The sequence below is a fragment of the Fukomys damarensis genome, unplaced genomic scaffold (genome assembly GCF_012274545.1).
Source record: "Fukomys damarensis isolate Sample0158 unplaced genomic scaffold, DMR_v1.0_HiC HiC_scaffold_30, whole genome shotgun sequence".
Lineage (NCBI taxonomy): Eukaryota > Metazoa > Chordata > Mammalia > Rodentia > Bathyergidae > Fukomys > Fukomys damarensis.
Genome location: NW_022900942.1, coordinates 47448074 through 47466360, shown reverse-complemented (window position 1 = coordinate 47466360; position 18287 = coordinate 47448074). Strand labels below are relative to the sequence as shown.

The window sequence follows — 18287 nt, the reverse complement described above, 5'->3', positions numbered from 1 at the left end:
GATACAAATATGGCAGGAGTTCTGTGCTCTGATTGGCTCAAGGTTGACCATAGGAATATAATTAAGTGGAGAAAACCCTGTGACTGACTTACTGTATATTCTCTGCTGTGCCTATTTCCTAGGTATTTTTTGGGGGGGGTTGGGGGGGTGGTACAGGGGATCAAACTCGGGTCCTTGCAAGGGAGGTGACAGAACGACTGAACTAAGGTTTTATTGAATAAAAAAGGGCAACTACAATTTTTGTTTTTTTGTGTCTGATTTATTTCACTCAGCATGTTTTCAGGATTCATCCATGTTGTACGCAATTATAATTGGCTTTTTTCTTATATTAAAAATCTTCAATATGTAACAGTTGACATGATGAAAATTCATCTGCATCTTTTCTCATGACCAGTTAATTCATGTCTGTAAGCTGGATGTAGTGGCACATGCCAGTAGTCCCAGCACTCTGGGAAGCTGAGGCAGAAAGGGTCCTAAGATTGGGCCTAGCCTGGGCAATTTAGCAACTTAGTGGTACTCTGTCTCCAAGTAAAAAAAATACAAAATTGCCAGGTGAAGGCCCTGGGTTTAAATCTCAGCTTTATTGGGAAAAAAATTATGTTTGCAATCCATTCCTTGTATTCAGGAATGAGAAAATATGCTTACAATTACTTAAATCTTTGGGTCCATAGGCAACATTTGAAGTTCTCTTCATATAGATCTTGCATAACTATGTTAAATGAAACTAGTCCTTTGTTATTAAAAAAAAAGCTAATAGTTGAATCAGGTGGCATTAATTTCTAAATCGGTCATTCTCTCAATTTGTAAAATTTGAAGTTGCAATGAGATTCCACAAGGTGGCAGGTTAGTCCCATTAAATTGGGCTTGCTGCACCTGTTTAAATACAGCCTAAATGTGTCGCTGGGCGTGGTGGCACATGCCTGCCATCTCAGCACTTGGGAGGCTTAGGACGAGTTTCAGGCCAGCCTGGGCTACATAGCTTAAGGCCAGCTGAACTATATAGTGAGACCCTGGCCCGAAAGAAAAAGTGTTATATACTCTCAATAGAATATTAAAGCTTTAAAAAGGAATGATATTTTGATATGTACTACAACATAGATGAATGAATTTTGGTGACATTATGAAACAAGCCAGTCACAAAACGACAAATATTGTGCGTCCTTGAGGTACTTAAAATCATCAAATTCATAGAGACAAAGTAGAATGATGTTTGCCAGGGATTGGGGAAAAGTGGAATGAAATTATTATTTAAGGTGTGATGCAGAAGTTCTGAATGTGGATGGTGGTGATAGATGCACAATAATGTTGAGGTATTTAATGTCGCTGAACTGTGTATGTAAAAAATGACTAATTAAATTTCATTATATACTTGCCAAATAAGGTTTAAAAAAAGTAGAGAAATTTATAAAGAACACTAAACTTGACTCCCACTTGACTGCATCCTTCCAAAATTCTCTATGTATAAAGTACTTGATGTTACAAATTATACAATTAAATCAAGGGAGAAAATCTATGGCATCCTCTTTAAAGTTTAATAAACAGGAAATTTTACTTTATCATAGATTTCTACAATTTTTTTTTTAATCTGGGCATTAAGACTTGAATCCAGGGGTGTTCTCCTACCGAGCTAAATCCCTAGCCCTTTTCTTTTGGTACTGGGAGTCAAACTCGAACTTAGGTCCTTGTGCTTTTGAAGCAGGCAGCAACACCATTGAGCTAAATCCTTGGCCCCATCCTTAGCCCTTTTGGAGATGGTCTAAGTTGTCCTTGCTGAGCTTGACCTTGCAATCTTCCTTCCTGAGGGTTCTAGTAAGTTTTAATAGATGAAGCCATTTGTATAAGCACCACCAAAACCAGCATATAGGATGGTTCCACTGACCCCCAAAACATTTCATGCGTTACTTACTATACTCACATGGCCCTCAGCATGAATTCCAAGAAACCATTAATCTGTTCTTCCTAACAAATTATCTCTTCTAGAATATTGTGTAAGTGGAAACTTCCAATGTGCAACCTTTTGAATCTACTTTCTTTCACTTACTAACATGACTGTGACTGTCATGGAAATTGTTGCTTTTATCCATAGTTCACTGTTTCTAATACTCAGTAGTATTGCTTACAGTTACCGTTTACCAAAGTATTGCTTTTCCATTTAACTGTTGAAGCACATTTGCATGGTTTCCAGTTTCTGATGATTATGAATAGAACTGTTTCTGTGTAAACACAAGTTTTAATTACTCTAGGGTAAATACACAGTAGAAGATTGCTGGGTCATAATGTAGGTAGTCCATGTCTACCTTCGTGAGAAAATACCAAATTGTTTTCCATACTGGTTGAAATGTTTTGCATTCCCACCAACAATGTGTAAAAGCTCAGTTGCTCCACATCCTTACCAGGGACAGCATGTCTTAGCTAAAAACATTCTGCTAGGATTTTGATTGAATTGAATAATTTATTATGTTGCTTTCTAATCAGTGATCATGATACATCTCGTTTATCATTTTAAATTTTTCAGTATAAACATCCTGCACGTTTTGCTAAAATTAAATCCAAGAATTACATTTTTTGGGAAAACCATTATAAATGGAGTTTCCTTTTAAATTTTTACCTTCCAATTGTCTGTAAATAGAAGCTTTATTTTTGTGTCCACCGCCTGTTCTGTACAAGGCTATATTCAGTAGTTTCATGAGGTTAATACATTCCTTGGGGTTTTCTAGGTAGACAATAATGTTAACTGTGAATCACAATGATTTTATTTCTTCCCAACATGTATACATTTTTATTCTTTCCTTATTTGGGTAGGATTTTCAGCATAACATTGAAAATGAATGATGAGTGGACTTCCTTGCTTTACATCTTATTTTAGAGGAAAAACATGTTTGTAACCAGTATGATGTTAGCTACTTTTCTGAGGTTTCTTTTCTCAATCCGAAATAGTTAACTTTTACCAAATGAGCAAATGTTTTTTCTACATTCATATAATCATGTGTTTTTCCTTGGTCTGTAGTTTCCTTATGCTGTTGGGTTTTCATATCAAGATAATTTCTTCATAAAATGAGTCGAGACATATTCCCTTTTCTTCTAATTTATAAAGAAAATCATTCATATACTGATATATCATTCATATCACAGTTGAGAATTCACCAATAAAATTACCTTCACCTAAAATTTATCTTTCACATGTTTGAACCATAAATTCAGTTTCTTTAATGGTTACAGACTATTCACATTGCTTATTCATCTTGGTTAAGTTCAGCAACTTGTTGTTTTTGAGAAATTGATCCATGTTATCCAAGTCACCAATTTTGTATTAGTATTCTCTTATCCTTTTCATTTTGAACCAAACATGAAAATGCAATGTATCATAATTTGTAGGATGCAGTTAAAGCAGTTACAGAAAATTATAGTATTTATTTATATTAGAAAGATTTTGAATCAATAATGTAAGCTTCCACTTAAAAATGAAACAAGTCCATAACAGAAAGAAAACAATAAATTGTGAAAACCAAAACAATTTAAAACTCATAAAAGAAAATGAAACCAAAAACAGAAAATCACTGATAACTTACAAATTAACACTAAATACGATAGTTGATAGAATGCTTTTGACTGCTTGAATCTACCCTTTTCACATCTTTGTACTTTTATTCTGTCTGACAGGCTCCCCCAAAGATTAAATTTAGTGTATACTGCATACCTCCTGCATTTTCCTCTAATCGATATTCTCTTACAGAGCCATGGGAACTAACTACTAACTGCTTGAAGTTTCCATACCTAATACTGGATTCAAAGTGGAGTGGGAACCATGGTTCCTATTCATCTTTTCTTGGGTGGTCAGGGAGCATATCAGCCCCCCAACCCCTGACTTCAGAATGAACAGAGAAGGTATCTCTGTATTGTTTAAACTACAGAAAAAAAATTGTTTTTTGGTGGTGCTACTGAGGACTGAACCCAGAAGTACCCTACTGATCCCCAGTTTTAAAATTTGAGACATGGTCTTGCTAAGTTGTCTAGGCTGGGCTCTAACTTGTGATCTTCTCACCTTGGCTTCCCAAGTAGCTGGGATTTCAGTTGTGCACTGCTACGCTCAATCTGGAGGAACATTTCCAGCTATCACAAGAATTTCTTCATTATACAATGATCTACCTGTGATGCTATTATAGTAGATCTATCAGTTTCTGAAGCAGAATAATCATTCAGTGAAAGGAGATGCCTCATATCATCCTTGTAGGATCTCCATACTATAATTTTTTTGTCATTCATATCCCATCACTTGATTTGGGGAACAGAAATGCTGGCTCTGTTGTTTCTCTTTGGTCACAAAGTAGTAAGTGTGTATTGTCTATTATTTCTGATTATCTTCAGAATGTAGGCTAATAATAGTTCTCTGGCTTTAGGTGGTGAATGAAAAAACTGTTAAAGACATGTGGTAACAACTGTGGACCAGTATTCTTTAAACTGCCCTTTATGATAGAGAATTTTAAAGTCAAATAAGGTCACCCAATTAAAAAAAAAATATATATATATATAAATGAGTCAGCTAATATACTATAACCTGGCCTGTAATTTACAAAATTAGACATTTCAGTGTTTTTTTTGTTTTGTTTTTGTTTTTTGATACCAGAGTTCAAAATCAGGACCTTGAACTTGACAGGCAGGCACAACACCACTGAGCTAAATCCCTGGCCCAAGATACTTCAATTTTATACAAACACTATATAGAATGGTATTTACCAGGGGTCAAGGGTGAGAGGTGAGGTATCGACAGGGAGTTAGCTAATGGGAATAAAGTTTTGATTTTGCAAGATAAAAAAGTTCTGGAGATTTGTTGCACAATAACTCAGACTGACTCAAACTCCTAAAATGGTTAAGATGGTAAAAAAACAAACAAATGTGATGTTTGACATGAAGCATTTATTTTGTAAGAAAGAAAACATCTAGACAATGCCACAGAGGTCCTAGTATGTCTATAGTACCATATATAAAAGGATAATTGCTTACAATGATGACACTAAAGCACCATAAGATACAAAGCACTTTCTCAATCCAAGAAGTCAAATATACTCAGAATGGGTGTTAAGGTCCTCACACAGCTCAAAACTTTAACAGTCTGGTATTTGGTAAACCAGACAACCAGAACACCCAATAATATAACTTTTGGTGATGTATAATTTGGTGAAGTCTTTTAGTGATACAAATACTTACCATACTCAACTTGCACATCTCCACACAAATACTTCCAAATTCCAATTTTCTTGGCCAAGTGATCTATTGCTTGAATTCATTAAGCATACTTAGATTTTGCTATTATACAATCAAATGTACAACTAAATTAATATGTATATGAAAAGTGCTACGTCTTTACGGGAACATCAATACTTGACAAGGTATTTATGAATGCACTCTATACTACTTATGCCTTTTAAAAGTTGTATCTAGATTTCCCCCTCTATATTACAAACAATTTTGTGATTTTCATAAGAAATCTACACCTCTTTGATTCTCAGATTCTTTTTTCCTCCTTATTCCTTAGCTTACACAGTGTAAGCTTTACTGGTGTCTTAAGCTTTGTGTATGTTCTTAAGAAGTAACTGTTCTTCAGAGGCCTAGATCCAGTGAGAGAATTTCTGTATTAACTTAGAGTACAAAAAGTATTACAGACATTTTTCCGGAAATATACAGAACATGTCATGCCAAATATCTTGTTTATACAATAAACTGGGTATACTGGTGAATTACACACATAGCTTGTATTTCCGAAATAGAATAACTTAAATATTAAAACGTACCTTTATGTTACCAACTGACCTTATCAGAGTAACAAATGGCAATATTCAATACAAAAATCACAAAATCCACTAACTTTAAATGCTGTATATCACAGCATACAAACTCATCTCCCTATGACCCATTTCAACTATAGACAGCAATTCTTTAAAGCTACTCTAGCATTTATACCCCAATTAGAAATTTATACGAAACACAATTTTATGTTCAAATATGGAAATAAGTAACATAATCCCAAAACCCAAAAGTATCCCAGCATTCTGTAAAAAGAAATATCCCCAACGGCTACATCCATGGTCACTAGCATCATTATGTAACATCTCAGGTACCTTTAAAAAACAAAAAAGTAACATTTAGGTTTTCAGAACTACAATTTAATTTTTAGAATAATTTTCAGGAAAATATATCTTAATTTGTAGTTGGGTATATTATGGGTCAATTCATTAAAACATAGCTATAGACATACTACTCAAATAATGTTATACTGCATTTCCTAGGAGTTTAACAAGGAAAATTTGTATTAGTCCAGTTAGCTCAAGTAGACCAAAACGGAAATGGAAAGCTATACTGACTTCCCTGGTTTAGTTACAGCCTGCATCTCTGAACTAAATAGAACACTTCAGTAATACTCAATGAAGTACAGTTTTATTGATAAATTTGGCTTAGATTGTTTTGAGAATGTTGGTGACAAAAGGTTAAACTCATCCATTAATAAGGATACATCCAGCATTTTGAAGTACACATAGCATGCCAACAATAAATGGTTCCTGCTAGGTTTCCTTCCAATCTGCATACAATTCAGAGCCTTATTACTACAAAAAATTCTCTAAAAAGATATGTCAGAGGAGAGTAGTTATCTATGTGTCCTGGTGCACTGTAGGCAGGATAAAGGTGTGCATATGACCAAAAATCAAAAAAACTAAAGCAAGGGAGGTTTTTGTTTTTTCTTTTTAGACAGGCTCTCACTATACAGTTTAGGCTGGCCTTGAACTCACTATGTAGCCCAAGCTGGCCTTGAACACATAGCAATCTTCGTCCCTCAGCCTCCCAAGTGCTGGGATTATGGGCAAGAGCCACTACACCTGGCAGGAGCTATATTTTTATATGCTACCTTTTCCATTTAGAATCACTTCTCATCACTTGCATTTAAATTAAAACCTTTTCTTAAATGAATTTTACTAAATATTTCTTTTCAATCAGTGACGTCTGACTTCTTAAAAACTTACCATATCAACCAGAGCGACATACATGAATAAGCCAGCAGTAAGTGCAAATATCCACATGGAAACATTTTCAGCATAATGCCCAATGAAAATTCCTGTTGCCATTCCAAGATAGGCCAGCATGGCTGACAATGCATTATAAAGCACAGCCTGCTTAACAGTCATGCCAGCCTTCAGTAAGACCGCAAAGTCACCTTAAACAGAAAACAAAGAAATAAAGTAACTGAAAAATCATGTTTAAGATACTTATCCAAGAGTCTTCTTACTTTTGAGGAAAAAAGAAACCAACCCAGGGTTACACCAATGTTGCTCAAGATAGGTAATTCTAACAGCTCTATAAACCAAAACCTCTTGTATCAAACATTTTCTTAGGGCTTATACTTTGTCACTGACTGATGAATACCACAAATTTAGTACAGTACTCTTGTACTGTCTTCAAGGAGCCTGTAATTCCTTGAGAAAGGGAAGGTAAAGAACACACATGAAATGATTAGCAAATGTAAAAGTGAAATATAATTAAGAACTAATGAACATGACATTACAGTTATAAGCAGAAAAAGGTAAATGAAGATAAAAATGATTGATAGGCTTTTTGGTTTTGAGGTATCTTGAATGTGGAAAACAAATGAGATATTGAAGTCTACAAGTACCAAGCAGGCAGAAGAGAGGCCTTCTGAATGGCTAAACACACTGTAGGGAACAAAAGAGAAAATGGAGCTGAGCACACACCTGTAATCCCAGCTACTAGACAGAGGCAGAAATACTTGAATTTTGAGGTCAGCTTGGGCAAGTGAGCAACATTTTGTCTCAAAATAAAAATTTAAAAAGTGGTGGGAATATAGCTCAGTAGTAGAAAACCATGGATCCAACCCGAATTCCAGGAAAAAAAAAGTGAAAATTGTATTAGGATGTATGTGAACAAATATGTGTCCATAAGGAGAAAAACCAGGACATGAACTGGGATGTATAACAACCACAGAAGGTTCCAATTCCTAGGGACAGGAGAATATATCAAGATACAACTCATCAATTCCCCTTTTTTTCAGCTCTAAGAGAATCATTTTTCCCAATTTTTGGCCGTTTATAAAGATAATTTCTTTATATGCTGCAGCCTTATTCATAGTGTATGAAGATAATTACTCATGTTACCAGTATGGCATAAAAAGATACTTAATAGGGAAAGATGACACAGGGAGCCAAGTACTTCTTTGGCAACACCACACAGGCAACTACGTACTAAAAACAAAATTTTTTTAGCACTTAAGATTATGAAATTTTTTTGTTTGTTTTTGTTTTTGAGACAGGGTCCAGGAAAAAAAAAGTGAAAATTGTATTAGGATGTATGTGAACAAATATGTGTCCATAAGGAGAAAAACCAGGACATGAACTGGGATGTATAACAACCACAGAAGGTTCCAATTCCTAGGGACAGGAGAATATATCAAGATACAACTCATCAATTCCCCTTTTTTTCAGCTCTAAGAGAATCATTTTTCCCAATTTTTGGCCGTTTATAAAGATAATTTCTTTATATGCTGCAGCCTTATTCATAGTGTATGAAGATAATTACTCATGTTACCAGTATGGCATAAAAAGATACTTAATAGGGAAAGATGACACAGGGAGCCAAGTACTTCTTTGGCAACACCACACAGGCAACTACGTACTAAAAACAAAATTTTTTTAGCACTTAAGATTATGAAATTTTTTTGTTTGTTTTTGTTTTTTTGAGACAGGGTCTCACTATGTAGTTGAGACTGATCTGGAACTCACTATGTAGCCCAGGCTGGTCTCAAAATCACAGTGATCCTCCTGCCTCAGCCTCCCAAGTGCTGGGATTACAGGAGTGTGCCACCAAGACCAGCTAGATTATGAGATTTTTACAAGATAAAATTTTTTATCCCATTCCACCCTTTTCTTAAAACTCCCTAGGGGATTTAGCTCAGTGGTTCTGCTGCCTGCCCAAGGACCCAAGTTTGATCCCCGGTACAAATACAAACAAACAAACAAACAAAAAACTCCCTCCCCTCCCGATGTATACAGGTGTTATTTCTATTTTTTCCTTCTATTTTCACTTTTTTTCTTGTCCCTTCCTTCCTTTCTCCCTCACTCCTCCCTCATTCCCCTTCCTATTTGAGCATTTCCTTCCCCTTTCCCCAATATCTATTATACATTTTAGTACTTATTTCCACTTTCGGTTTCTCATACCACAGAATGTGGTACTTAAACATATGTGTCTGATTTATTTCACTTAAGACTATGGTCTCAAGGTTCATCCACTGAACTATAAATGTCTGAAGCTCATTCTTTTTATGGCAAACAGGATTCCACTGTATAAAAATACCACATCTTCTGTATCCATTTGTCAGCTGATGGTCACCTGAACTGTTTCCAGGATTTAGCTATTACAAACTGTGCCTCTATAAAGATGGGTGTGCACATACCGCTGTGGTAGGACGCTTTTAATTCTTCCAGGAAGATACCACGTAGAGGAATAACTGGGTCAAATGGAACCTCTAGTTTTAGTTTTTTTGGAGAAATCTTCACATTGATTTCCACAGTGTTTGTTCCAGTCTACACTCCCACCAGCAGTAGAGAAGAGTTCCTTTTTCCCCACAGCTCCTCCCACATGTTATTGGTTGATTTCTTGATAGCAGTCATCCTTTATGGAGATGGAATCTCAGTGTTGTTTTAATTTGCATTTTACAAATGACCAGTGAAATGTTGATCATTTGTTCATATATTTATGTGCTGTTTCTAATTCATATGAAAAGTGTCGTTTCATTTCAGATGCTCATTTTTGGATTGGGTCTTTAAATTTGAGGAGGCTGATTTTTTTTAGTTCTTTATATATTCTAGATAATAGTCCTTTCTCTGATAAATGGCTGGTAAAAATTTTCCTCACGCTGTGGGTTGTCTCTTCACTTTTTTTTTTTCAGCACCTGGGATTTAACTTGGGACCTGGCATCTGCGAGGTAGGCGCAGGACCATTGAGCTAAATCCCCAACCCATCTCTTCACTCTTGTTGGTCATTTCTCTTGCTGTGCAAAAGCTTTTTAGTAAGATGAGCTCCCAGTTGACGACTCTTTGTAGTATTTTGTGTATGGTCTGGGTTTTGCTCATGAAGTCTTTGCCTACACCTAAATCTTCAAGAGTTCTACCTATTTTCGCTTCCAGTAGATTTAGTGTTTTATTTTAATATTTAGATCTTTGATACACTGGTTAGGTTAGTGTGTTGGGAAAGGTAAGTGTCTGGGTTGGGGGTTTAGCTCAGTGGTGCTACCGCCTGCCTTGAAAGTGCAACAATCCCTGGCACCAAAAACAAACGAAAGAAAGATAAGGGTCTAGTTTCAATCTCTGGCATGTGGAAAGACAGTTTTTCTGCACCACTTATTAGAGGCTAATCTTTCTTCCAGTGAACATGTTTGGCTCCTTTGTCAAAGATTAGGTTGTCGAGTATTTCTGGAGTTGTTTCTGCATCTTCTAGCTTGTTCCACTGATCCTCAGGTCTGTTCTTTTGCCAGTAGCATGTTCTTTATCACAGTAGCTTTGTAGTATAATTTCAAGTCAAGGTTTGTGATACCCTCTACCTTGCCTTTGCTGCCCAGAATTGCCTTTGCTATTCTAGGTCTCTTCTGGTTTCAAATGAATGTTAGGATTATTTTTTTCTAATTCTATGCCATTGGGATTTTGATTGGGATTGCACTAAATCTACATAACAATTTTGGAAGTATGGCCATTTTCACTATATAGATTCTTCCTATCCAAGAACAAGGGGTATCTTTCCATTTTCTGATATCCTCTTCCATCTCCTTTTCCAGAATATTGTAGTTTTTAATGTAGAAGTCTTTTACTTCCTTCATTAGATTGATTCCTAGGTATTTCATTTTTTGGGATGCTATTGTGAAAGGGACTGTTCTCTAATTTCTCTCTCAGTGAGTCTGTTACTGTGTACAGGAAGACCATTGAGTTTTGAGTGGCAACTATGTACTTGTTAGGCTAGAATTCTAGTGGAGCTGGGCATGATACTGCATGCCTAAAATGCCAGCACTCAGGAGGCTGAGCAGGAAGACTATTGCAAGTTCTGGGCAGCCTAGGCTACATAGTCAGTTCAAGGCCAATCTGAAATACGAAGCATGACCCTGTCTCAAAAAATTTCTTAAATAAATAAAATAAATAAAAATAAAAAAGATAAAAAATCACCCAACCAACTTAAAAAAAAGAGAAAAAGAAAAAAAGAATTTTTTCCAGTAAGGAAAGAAAGTCAGGTTGGTCCTCAGACTCATGAAAAGGGATGGAAGTTACAAAAATGCTTGCTAGAATGCTCACTAGGAAAAAGCAGTGACATCAGGATATTTTGCTCATATGCAAATTTATATGGCTCTCTTACCCAATTCATGAGGCAACTCATGACAGAACACAGCAACAGAAGTACTTAGCCCACTTGATAAGCCTTCAGTGAAAGCAGCACCTGTAAAAATCAACCAGAAAAAATTTAGACACATTATTTTATTTTCTTTTTTGTGGAGCAGGGGGTATTAGGGACTGAACCCAGAGCTTTCATTCTGAATTATAATCTCAGCCCAGTTTTCATTTTTTATTTTGAGACCAGGTTTTGCTAAGTTGCTAAATTGCACAGGCTGAGCTTAAACTTAGAATCCACTTGCCTCACTCTCTGAGTGATGGAATTACAGGGGTATTTTTCAATAATGGTACACAAAATAAGGTAAAGAAACTATATTTTGGCTGTGAATAAACACAAACTTCTCAATCCAGCTCTTATTTTCTTTATAGGAAATCACAGATTACATCCCATTAGGTCTAAATTTTTCAGAGCACAGGCAGGTACAACAGAGAAGGGAAAATTCAACTACACCTTAGAGTGAGTAGAAGATCTAAAACTTGGGAAGTAACTGCTACCACATAAAACGCTTATTCAAGAATATCATTTTGGAGACAGGGATGTAGCTCAGTGGTGCAAACACAATGCCCTGAGTTCGACAGGAGGAGGAGGAGGAGGATAAGAAGAAGGAGATGAAGAAGGAGGAGAAAGGAGAAGGAGGAGAAGGAGGGGGGAGGAGGGGAAGAGGAAGAGGATGAGGAGGAGGAAAAATAAAGAAAAAGAAAGAATATCATGTAAACTGATTTAAAATGTTTAGAAAAAATATTCTATAGTTAAGAGTATGTATGTTTCATGGTCTCAGAAATTTACTATGTTGTTAGAATTATTTACATTTATTCTTTCACTACCTTTTAAGGACAAATAGCTGTCCCACATTCCCACTTTAAAAAACTGATCAATTATCGACTAAGACCGTGTGTTTAGACATTATTTTCCCTTTGATGGCTATGATCTACACAATATAGTGCAGAAGGAACAGCAACAGACTTTTGGGGAATCCAGGCCTGGCTATAAAAGAGCACTGCCTCTTTGTCACTTTTCCAGTCCTCAGCTGCTTAATTTTTAATTACTTCCATGGTTTCTTCCAGAACTAAATGACTAATCAATCATTGTGTTTTATTATCTCTGAATTGTGGCATAACAATTTGTTATAAAAATTCTAATTCTTTGGGTAAAGACCACTAACTGGATTTATCAAATATATGAAAATTCCTTTAGCATAAAAAAAAAAAAAGATGACAGAGCCAAACGTGGCACACACCAATAATCCCACCTAATGGGAGACGGATGCAGGGCAGCCTGGGCAACTTAGTGAGACCATGTCTCAAAACAAAAATAAAAAAGGGCTAGTGGTGTAAATCAATGGTAGTGTCCCTTGGGGTTTCATCCCTAATACAACATGGAAAAACAGAAAAAAGGAAAAAACTTTACCTTAGTAAACATAGTTTATATTATTGATAAGAGAAATTCAATAGAGTGTGGAAAAAACACACGTGTTCATGCAAGTTCAAGACTAATCTTAAGGCACTGCAAATGAAGCACTACTTGATAGTTAGAATTTATGTAACAGGCTAGGCACAGTTCCTAGCAGTTAATTACCTCTAACATTCATTGAACACCACTTTGTAAAAGTAGCCAAAGAAATAATATTTTTAGTGACTTTAGTCACTAAAATCTTTACCTATGATAAATGAGCTCATTCTTTTGTAAAATATGAGTGGGTATTTAATATGATCTCTAAGTCAAACAACAAAGAACAAAAATACAGATATATACCAATTGCTAGGCCATCACTGAAGTTGTGTAGACCGTCACCCATTATCACCATCCAAGCCAAAGTGGCAATGCCAGCATCTTTCAGCTCCTCCCGAGAGTAGCGCTGACTATGACTGTGTGGGTGGTGGTTCTGGTGGTGGTGGTGATGCAGAATATGATGGTAGTCGTGATGGTGGTGAATGAGGTCATCTGACTGGCCCAGTGTATCATGGAAATGTGAATGGCATTTGTTCTTGCACCCTCTGGGTACGTATTCATTGTAGACTTCCTGTGGATGGGCATGAGCTATCATGACCTCTTCTTCTTCCAAGATTGCTGGCTGCTGAGAATCGAAGTGGGAGGGCTCTTGTGAATCTGCCCGTAAATACCCTTCAGTTCCTAAGAATAAACACAAAGGACATGAAGTCAGAAGACTTGGTTAATGTATTTGGACATGTGTGATATATTACCAGACAAAAAGTAATAAATGACCTTACAGTATGTTAATCTCTACACTGGCAGAAGTAAACATTACAGTACTGTTGAAGAAGACCAATAGGTTTTAGTGAATTTTAGATACTGAATGATCTCACATATTAGGAATGGCCCCACTTTCAGTAACTATCCTACTGATTTTCCTTTCATTTCTTCTATTTCTCTATATTTTATTTATTTATTTTTTGTACGAGGGATAGAACATGGGACCTTGTGCTTACAAGGCAGGCAGCAGCACCAATGAGCTAAATCCCTGGAAATTTCTCTATATTTTAAAGGATGAGTTATTTTGACCATAGAAGAACCATATGCTTACTCTTAAAAATATTATGCTACATATTTATTTAGGAAAATACCAAAAACTGAAAACAAAAAACTTGAATAATTCTGTCATGTGACTTCTTTTCTGGAGGATTAAATTCAAGAAAGAATAATTTAAATTATTTCATCATCACCAAGAAGCACTTATTATCTATTTAGTGAAGAAAAAGTAAACTTTCCACAATAAAGTTGTTACTTCTTTGTCTTATGCTATTACCAACTTTCTTGGGAGCAAGAAAGTCCCTGTGGTCCAATTCTCAAGCCACTATTTCCTCCCCTGAAGTCCATTCAAAAAGTTGAAGAGGGAAAAGATGCAGTATGAGTGAAGTCAGGTATGGTGGTGCACACTTATAATTGCAGCACTCAAAAGATTGAGACAGGAGGATGGAGAATTTGAGGCCAGCCTGGGCTATACAGTGAGTTTGAGGTAGACCTGGACTGCTTTGTGACACCCTATTTCTTAAAAAAAGAGGAGGAAGAAGAGTAGCTGGAGGAGGAGTGGTAAGGCATTTTACTCACTCTTTAGAGAAAAACAGCATATTGGAAAATGTAAGGTAAACAGGAAACCTTCTAGGTAGACAACTATCCAAGAAGCACCTAAACTATAGGGGGCTTTATAGTCTATCCTGGGGATGGAATGCAGCACAATAAAATATTGCTGACAAGAAACTTAAAATACCTATTGGGACAGAGCCCCACTTAGTAAGCAAGCACATGTACAAACAAGGTAATCTGAGGCACCAGTACCAACTAGAAAAGGGTAATTAATATGAAGGAGTAACCACAAAACCTGTTGCATTTGAATGATCAGAGAAGGCATCTTAGGAGAATGTATCTGACTTGAGACCTAAAGAATAGGAGAAGGAATTTATGTGAAAACCTGAAAAGCATTCCAGGCAGAAGGAATAGTGAATGCAAGGGTCAGAGACAAACTGTGTGCTCACAGAAAGAAAGGCCATAAGGCTGAAGCACAATGAACAGTGAGGGAGGAAAAAAAAATACAGGACTGGGCATTGTGGTGCATACCTGTAATCCCAGCACTCAGGAGGCTGAGACAGGAAGATTGCTTCAAGTTCAAGGCCACTCTGGGCTACTTAGCAACACTGGCCTCAAAATACAAACCAAAACATAAACAAAAAAATTACAGGGGATGAAGGTGGTACAGCCATGCTCAGCACATATGAGACCCTGGGTTCAATCACAGCAACTCCCCGTAAAAATGTAGAAAAAGAAAGAAACATAAATACACATAGAAATGCCCTAATCATTGACTTTTTTGGTAAAAGTATGAGACATTTAAAAGAAAAAAATCAAAACAACATGGCCCATCTCTTCCAAATAGTTCCCATTGCTACAAATCACAAAGAGCTTCCCTCCAGCCCTCAGACTCACTCATAGGAACTTACGGTCATCTGCATCTACTTTCTCCTCATTTGTTGAAAGTTGAGACTCATACTTGGACAACTGCTTCTTAATATCCATGTCATCATCATTTTCAGGCTTTTTCTGATTCTAAAATAGCAAGAGAAAGCAGTACTTTGAAATAGTTGATTTGCTCATGTGTGTAGCTGTAATTAAGCAGGTAAGCAAAACAGAAAAAGTCAATAGAATAGATGTCTATTGGAATAAAAGCCAGGCAAGGGCAGGGCTTGTATTTATTTTCATAGTACTAGTAGTGAATTTTAGGCAGAGTAACTGTCATAAGGGTAAAAAATGCCTCTATACTATGAGATACAAAAAGTCACACATTCATCTTCTTGAATGTCCCACTAGGTCATCTACCATGTGTTCTTAGGCAAGCAGCAAAGTGTCCCCTGGAAGCTAGTTTCTTGGACTTGGTGGAAGATGGCGGAGTGGTAAACAGCAGAGAAACAGCTTCTCCAAGATTTGGTGTCCAGATGCTAGAATATAGCAATGTGAGGAAGAGAAGGACAGAAATGGGTTCCTAGGACCCAGAAAGGATCGGAAGTGAGAATTGAAGCCTATGGGGAAAGGTGAAGAAAGAGACCTCAATGTAGAAGGAGGATGCAAGTGGTGCTTTCTCTTCAAACCCTAACTCACTACATGGGAGGGGCAGCTTGAACCCGTAAGGTGACTACTGACCCCAGAGGACTTCATAGAGAAATGCACTAGTGGACACAGTGGATTGCAATGGCTGGTGAGTTATTCTGGTTCAGACTTTCCCCAGGACAGGGTGATTATTGGCTGGTAGTCATCTTGGACAGAGACCAACTGAGCTCAGAACTCAGAGCAGCTCTGTGATGGGCTGGCTCATCACAGTGTCGTGTTGGGATGAGGCACAACAGAATTCAAGGCAGAGGGAGCTGAGTTCAAGCCAGCAGGAGGAACACAGAATATTGCAAGCTGAACAAATCAGATTCCAGCCTCATAGCCAGAAACCAGCCTAAACTTCAGGGAACTAAAGGTTCAGGCTTGCTGGGGTTATCCACTAACCTACTGTAAATTGATATCTGGCATGTTGGGGTGAATCAACACAGATCTGGGCTCTGTCTGCCCACTCTGTCTATTAGTGACGGACAAGACATGCCCGTAAGTGGACATTTTAGTCTTCATTTTTTTCTTTTCTTGTTTTTTGTTTTGTTTTATTCTTGTTTGTTCTTATTTTTCTGTAAGTGTGAACATCTTCCTTATTTTCTTGTTGTTCTGTTTTTATTTCTTCCTTCTCTCTTTCCCTCCTGTCTTCTTCACCAGTTTCTGTAAGCTTGCATAATCTTCCTTCGTCCTCCAGCCTTGCTTCTAATCTCTTCCTCTTCTTTTATTTCTCTATTTTCCCTCTTTAAGTTTTCTCCCCTGAGGGCAAAATTGCCATTTTGAGGGCATATTTACTGTATGCAATTTTATAATTTTCTGGTTTCTTTTAGATTTTGTTATATAACCATTAATATAGTTCATATGGTTAAAAGTGGCAAATTAATAGTTACTACAGTTTGTCACTCTCTAGGCTGTTTCATACTACCATTATTGCTGATTGTACGTCTTTAGCCAAGGTAACATAATTGTTCTTCCTGGTATGTTCAAAACTGAGATTGCCTAAAGTCATAAACAATACTATAGGCTAGTAACAAGAGCTAGGCCAAAAAGGCAGCAACTTATCATCCCCAATAAATTGAAGAGGTAGGATCTTACAACAGACTCAAAATCTAAAAGCCAGCTATACAAGGAAGATATCTGAGTAGTCTTTTCCTAAGGTTCTAAATACTACTAATAAAGCTACCTGCCAGAAGCAAATCACAAGCAACCCTGGATTTAAACAAAAATGAAACAAAACAAACAAACAAAAATATGTGTGTATAAAATGAGAAGACACTTAAATAAGATGCAGACCAACTTCCAGCTCACCAAAGGCAATGGGGAGCAATGAGGTGGAGCAATTTAAAAAGCCACCCACCTAGACTCTTTGAAGTGGAACAGTGGAAGTAACAAAGTAGATGAATGAGGCTCTAGAAAAGCAAACCAAAAGTAATCTCTCAGATAACTAAAGAAATGGTGACCATAATGAAAGAGATGGCTACTGACTCTAGGACAGATTAAAAAAATTAGTTTAGGAAAACAATAGAAACCATGAATGCCCAACATAGGAAAGAAATGGAATCCAGCAAACAGAAATCCTGAGATTAAAAATTCTATTGAAAATATAAACAGTAAAATGAGTCAATGTAAGGACAGAATATCAGATACAGAGGACAGGACTGCAGTTAGTGCTCATGAAAATAAAAATTTCTTAAAAACAGCAAGGGACCCCGAAAAATCAATCAACAGTTGCTAGATGATAGAACATAAGACTGATTAAAGTCATTGAAAAAGCAAGAGACAGCACAAACAACATAAAATACATGTTCACAGAAGTAATGGCAGGAAATTTCCCAAGCATGGAAAAAGAATTTGACATACAGATAAGTGAGGCATAAAGAACTCCAATTAGCCATGATAAAAAAAAACAAAAAACTACAGAAATGCATCTAATAGTCAAGATTCCAGAAATTCAAAATAAAAACAGTATTAAAAGCTGTTAGAGAAAAGAAATAAATATCTTATAAAGGAAAGCCCATCAGACTCACAGCAGACCTGTGAACACAAACGCTCAAGTCAAGGAGCACTTGGAGTGAAGTATTTCAAGTCATAAAAGAAAACGATCTCAAAAAAAAAAAAAAACAAAAAACTACAGAAATGCATCTAATAGTCAAGATTCCAGAAATTCAAAATAAAAACAGTATTAAAAGCTGTTAGAGAAAAGAAATAAATATCTTATAAAGGAAAGCCCATCAGACTCACAAGACCTGTGA

General features: G+C 36.5%; 1 protein-coding gene across 2 annotated transcripts in view; it reads right to left on the bottom strand.

Annotated features, from left to right (window-relative positions):
• Nucleotides 1-5556: 5556 nt before the first annotated feature.
• Slc39a6 (solute carrier family 39 member 6) overlaps nt 5557-18287 on the bottom strand; it is a 28573-nt gene continuing 15842 nt past the window's right edge. For both annotated transcript variants that reach the window (XM_010638038.3, XM_033757515.1), the window contains exons 6-10: nt 15390-15495; nt 13189-13566; nt 11401-11481; nt 7014-7204; nt 5557-6116 (exon numbers count right to left, since the gene is read on the bottom strand). In XM_010638038.3, the coding sequence (XP_010636340.1) occupies nt 5964-6116; nt 7014-7204; nt 11401-11481; nt 13189-13566; nt 15390-15495 (909 nt within the window). In that variant the 3' untranslated portion in view covers nt 5557-5963. The remainder of the gene's footprint in view (nt 6117-7013; nt 7205-11400; nt 11482-13188; nt 13567-15389; nt 15496-18287) is intronic.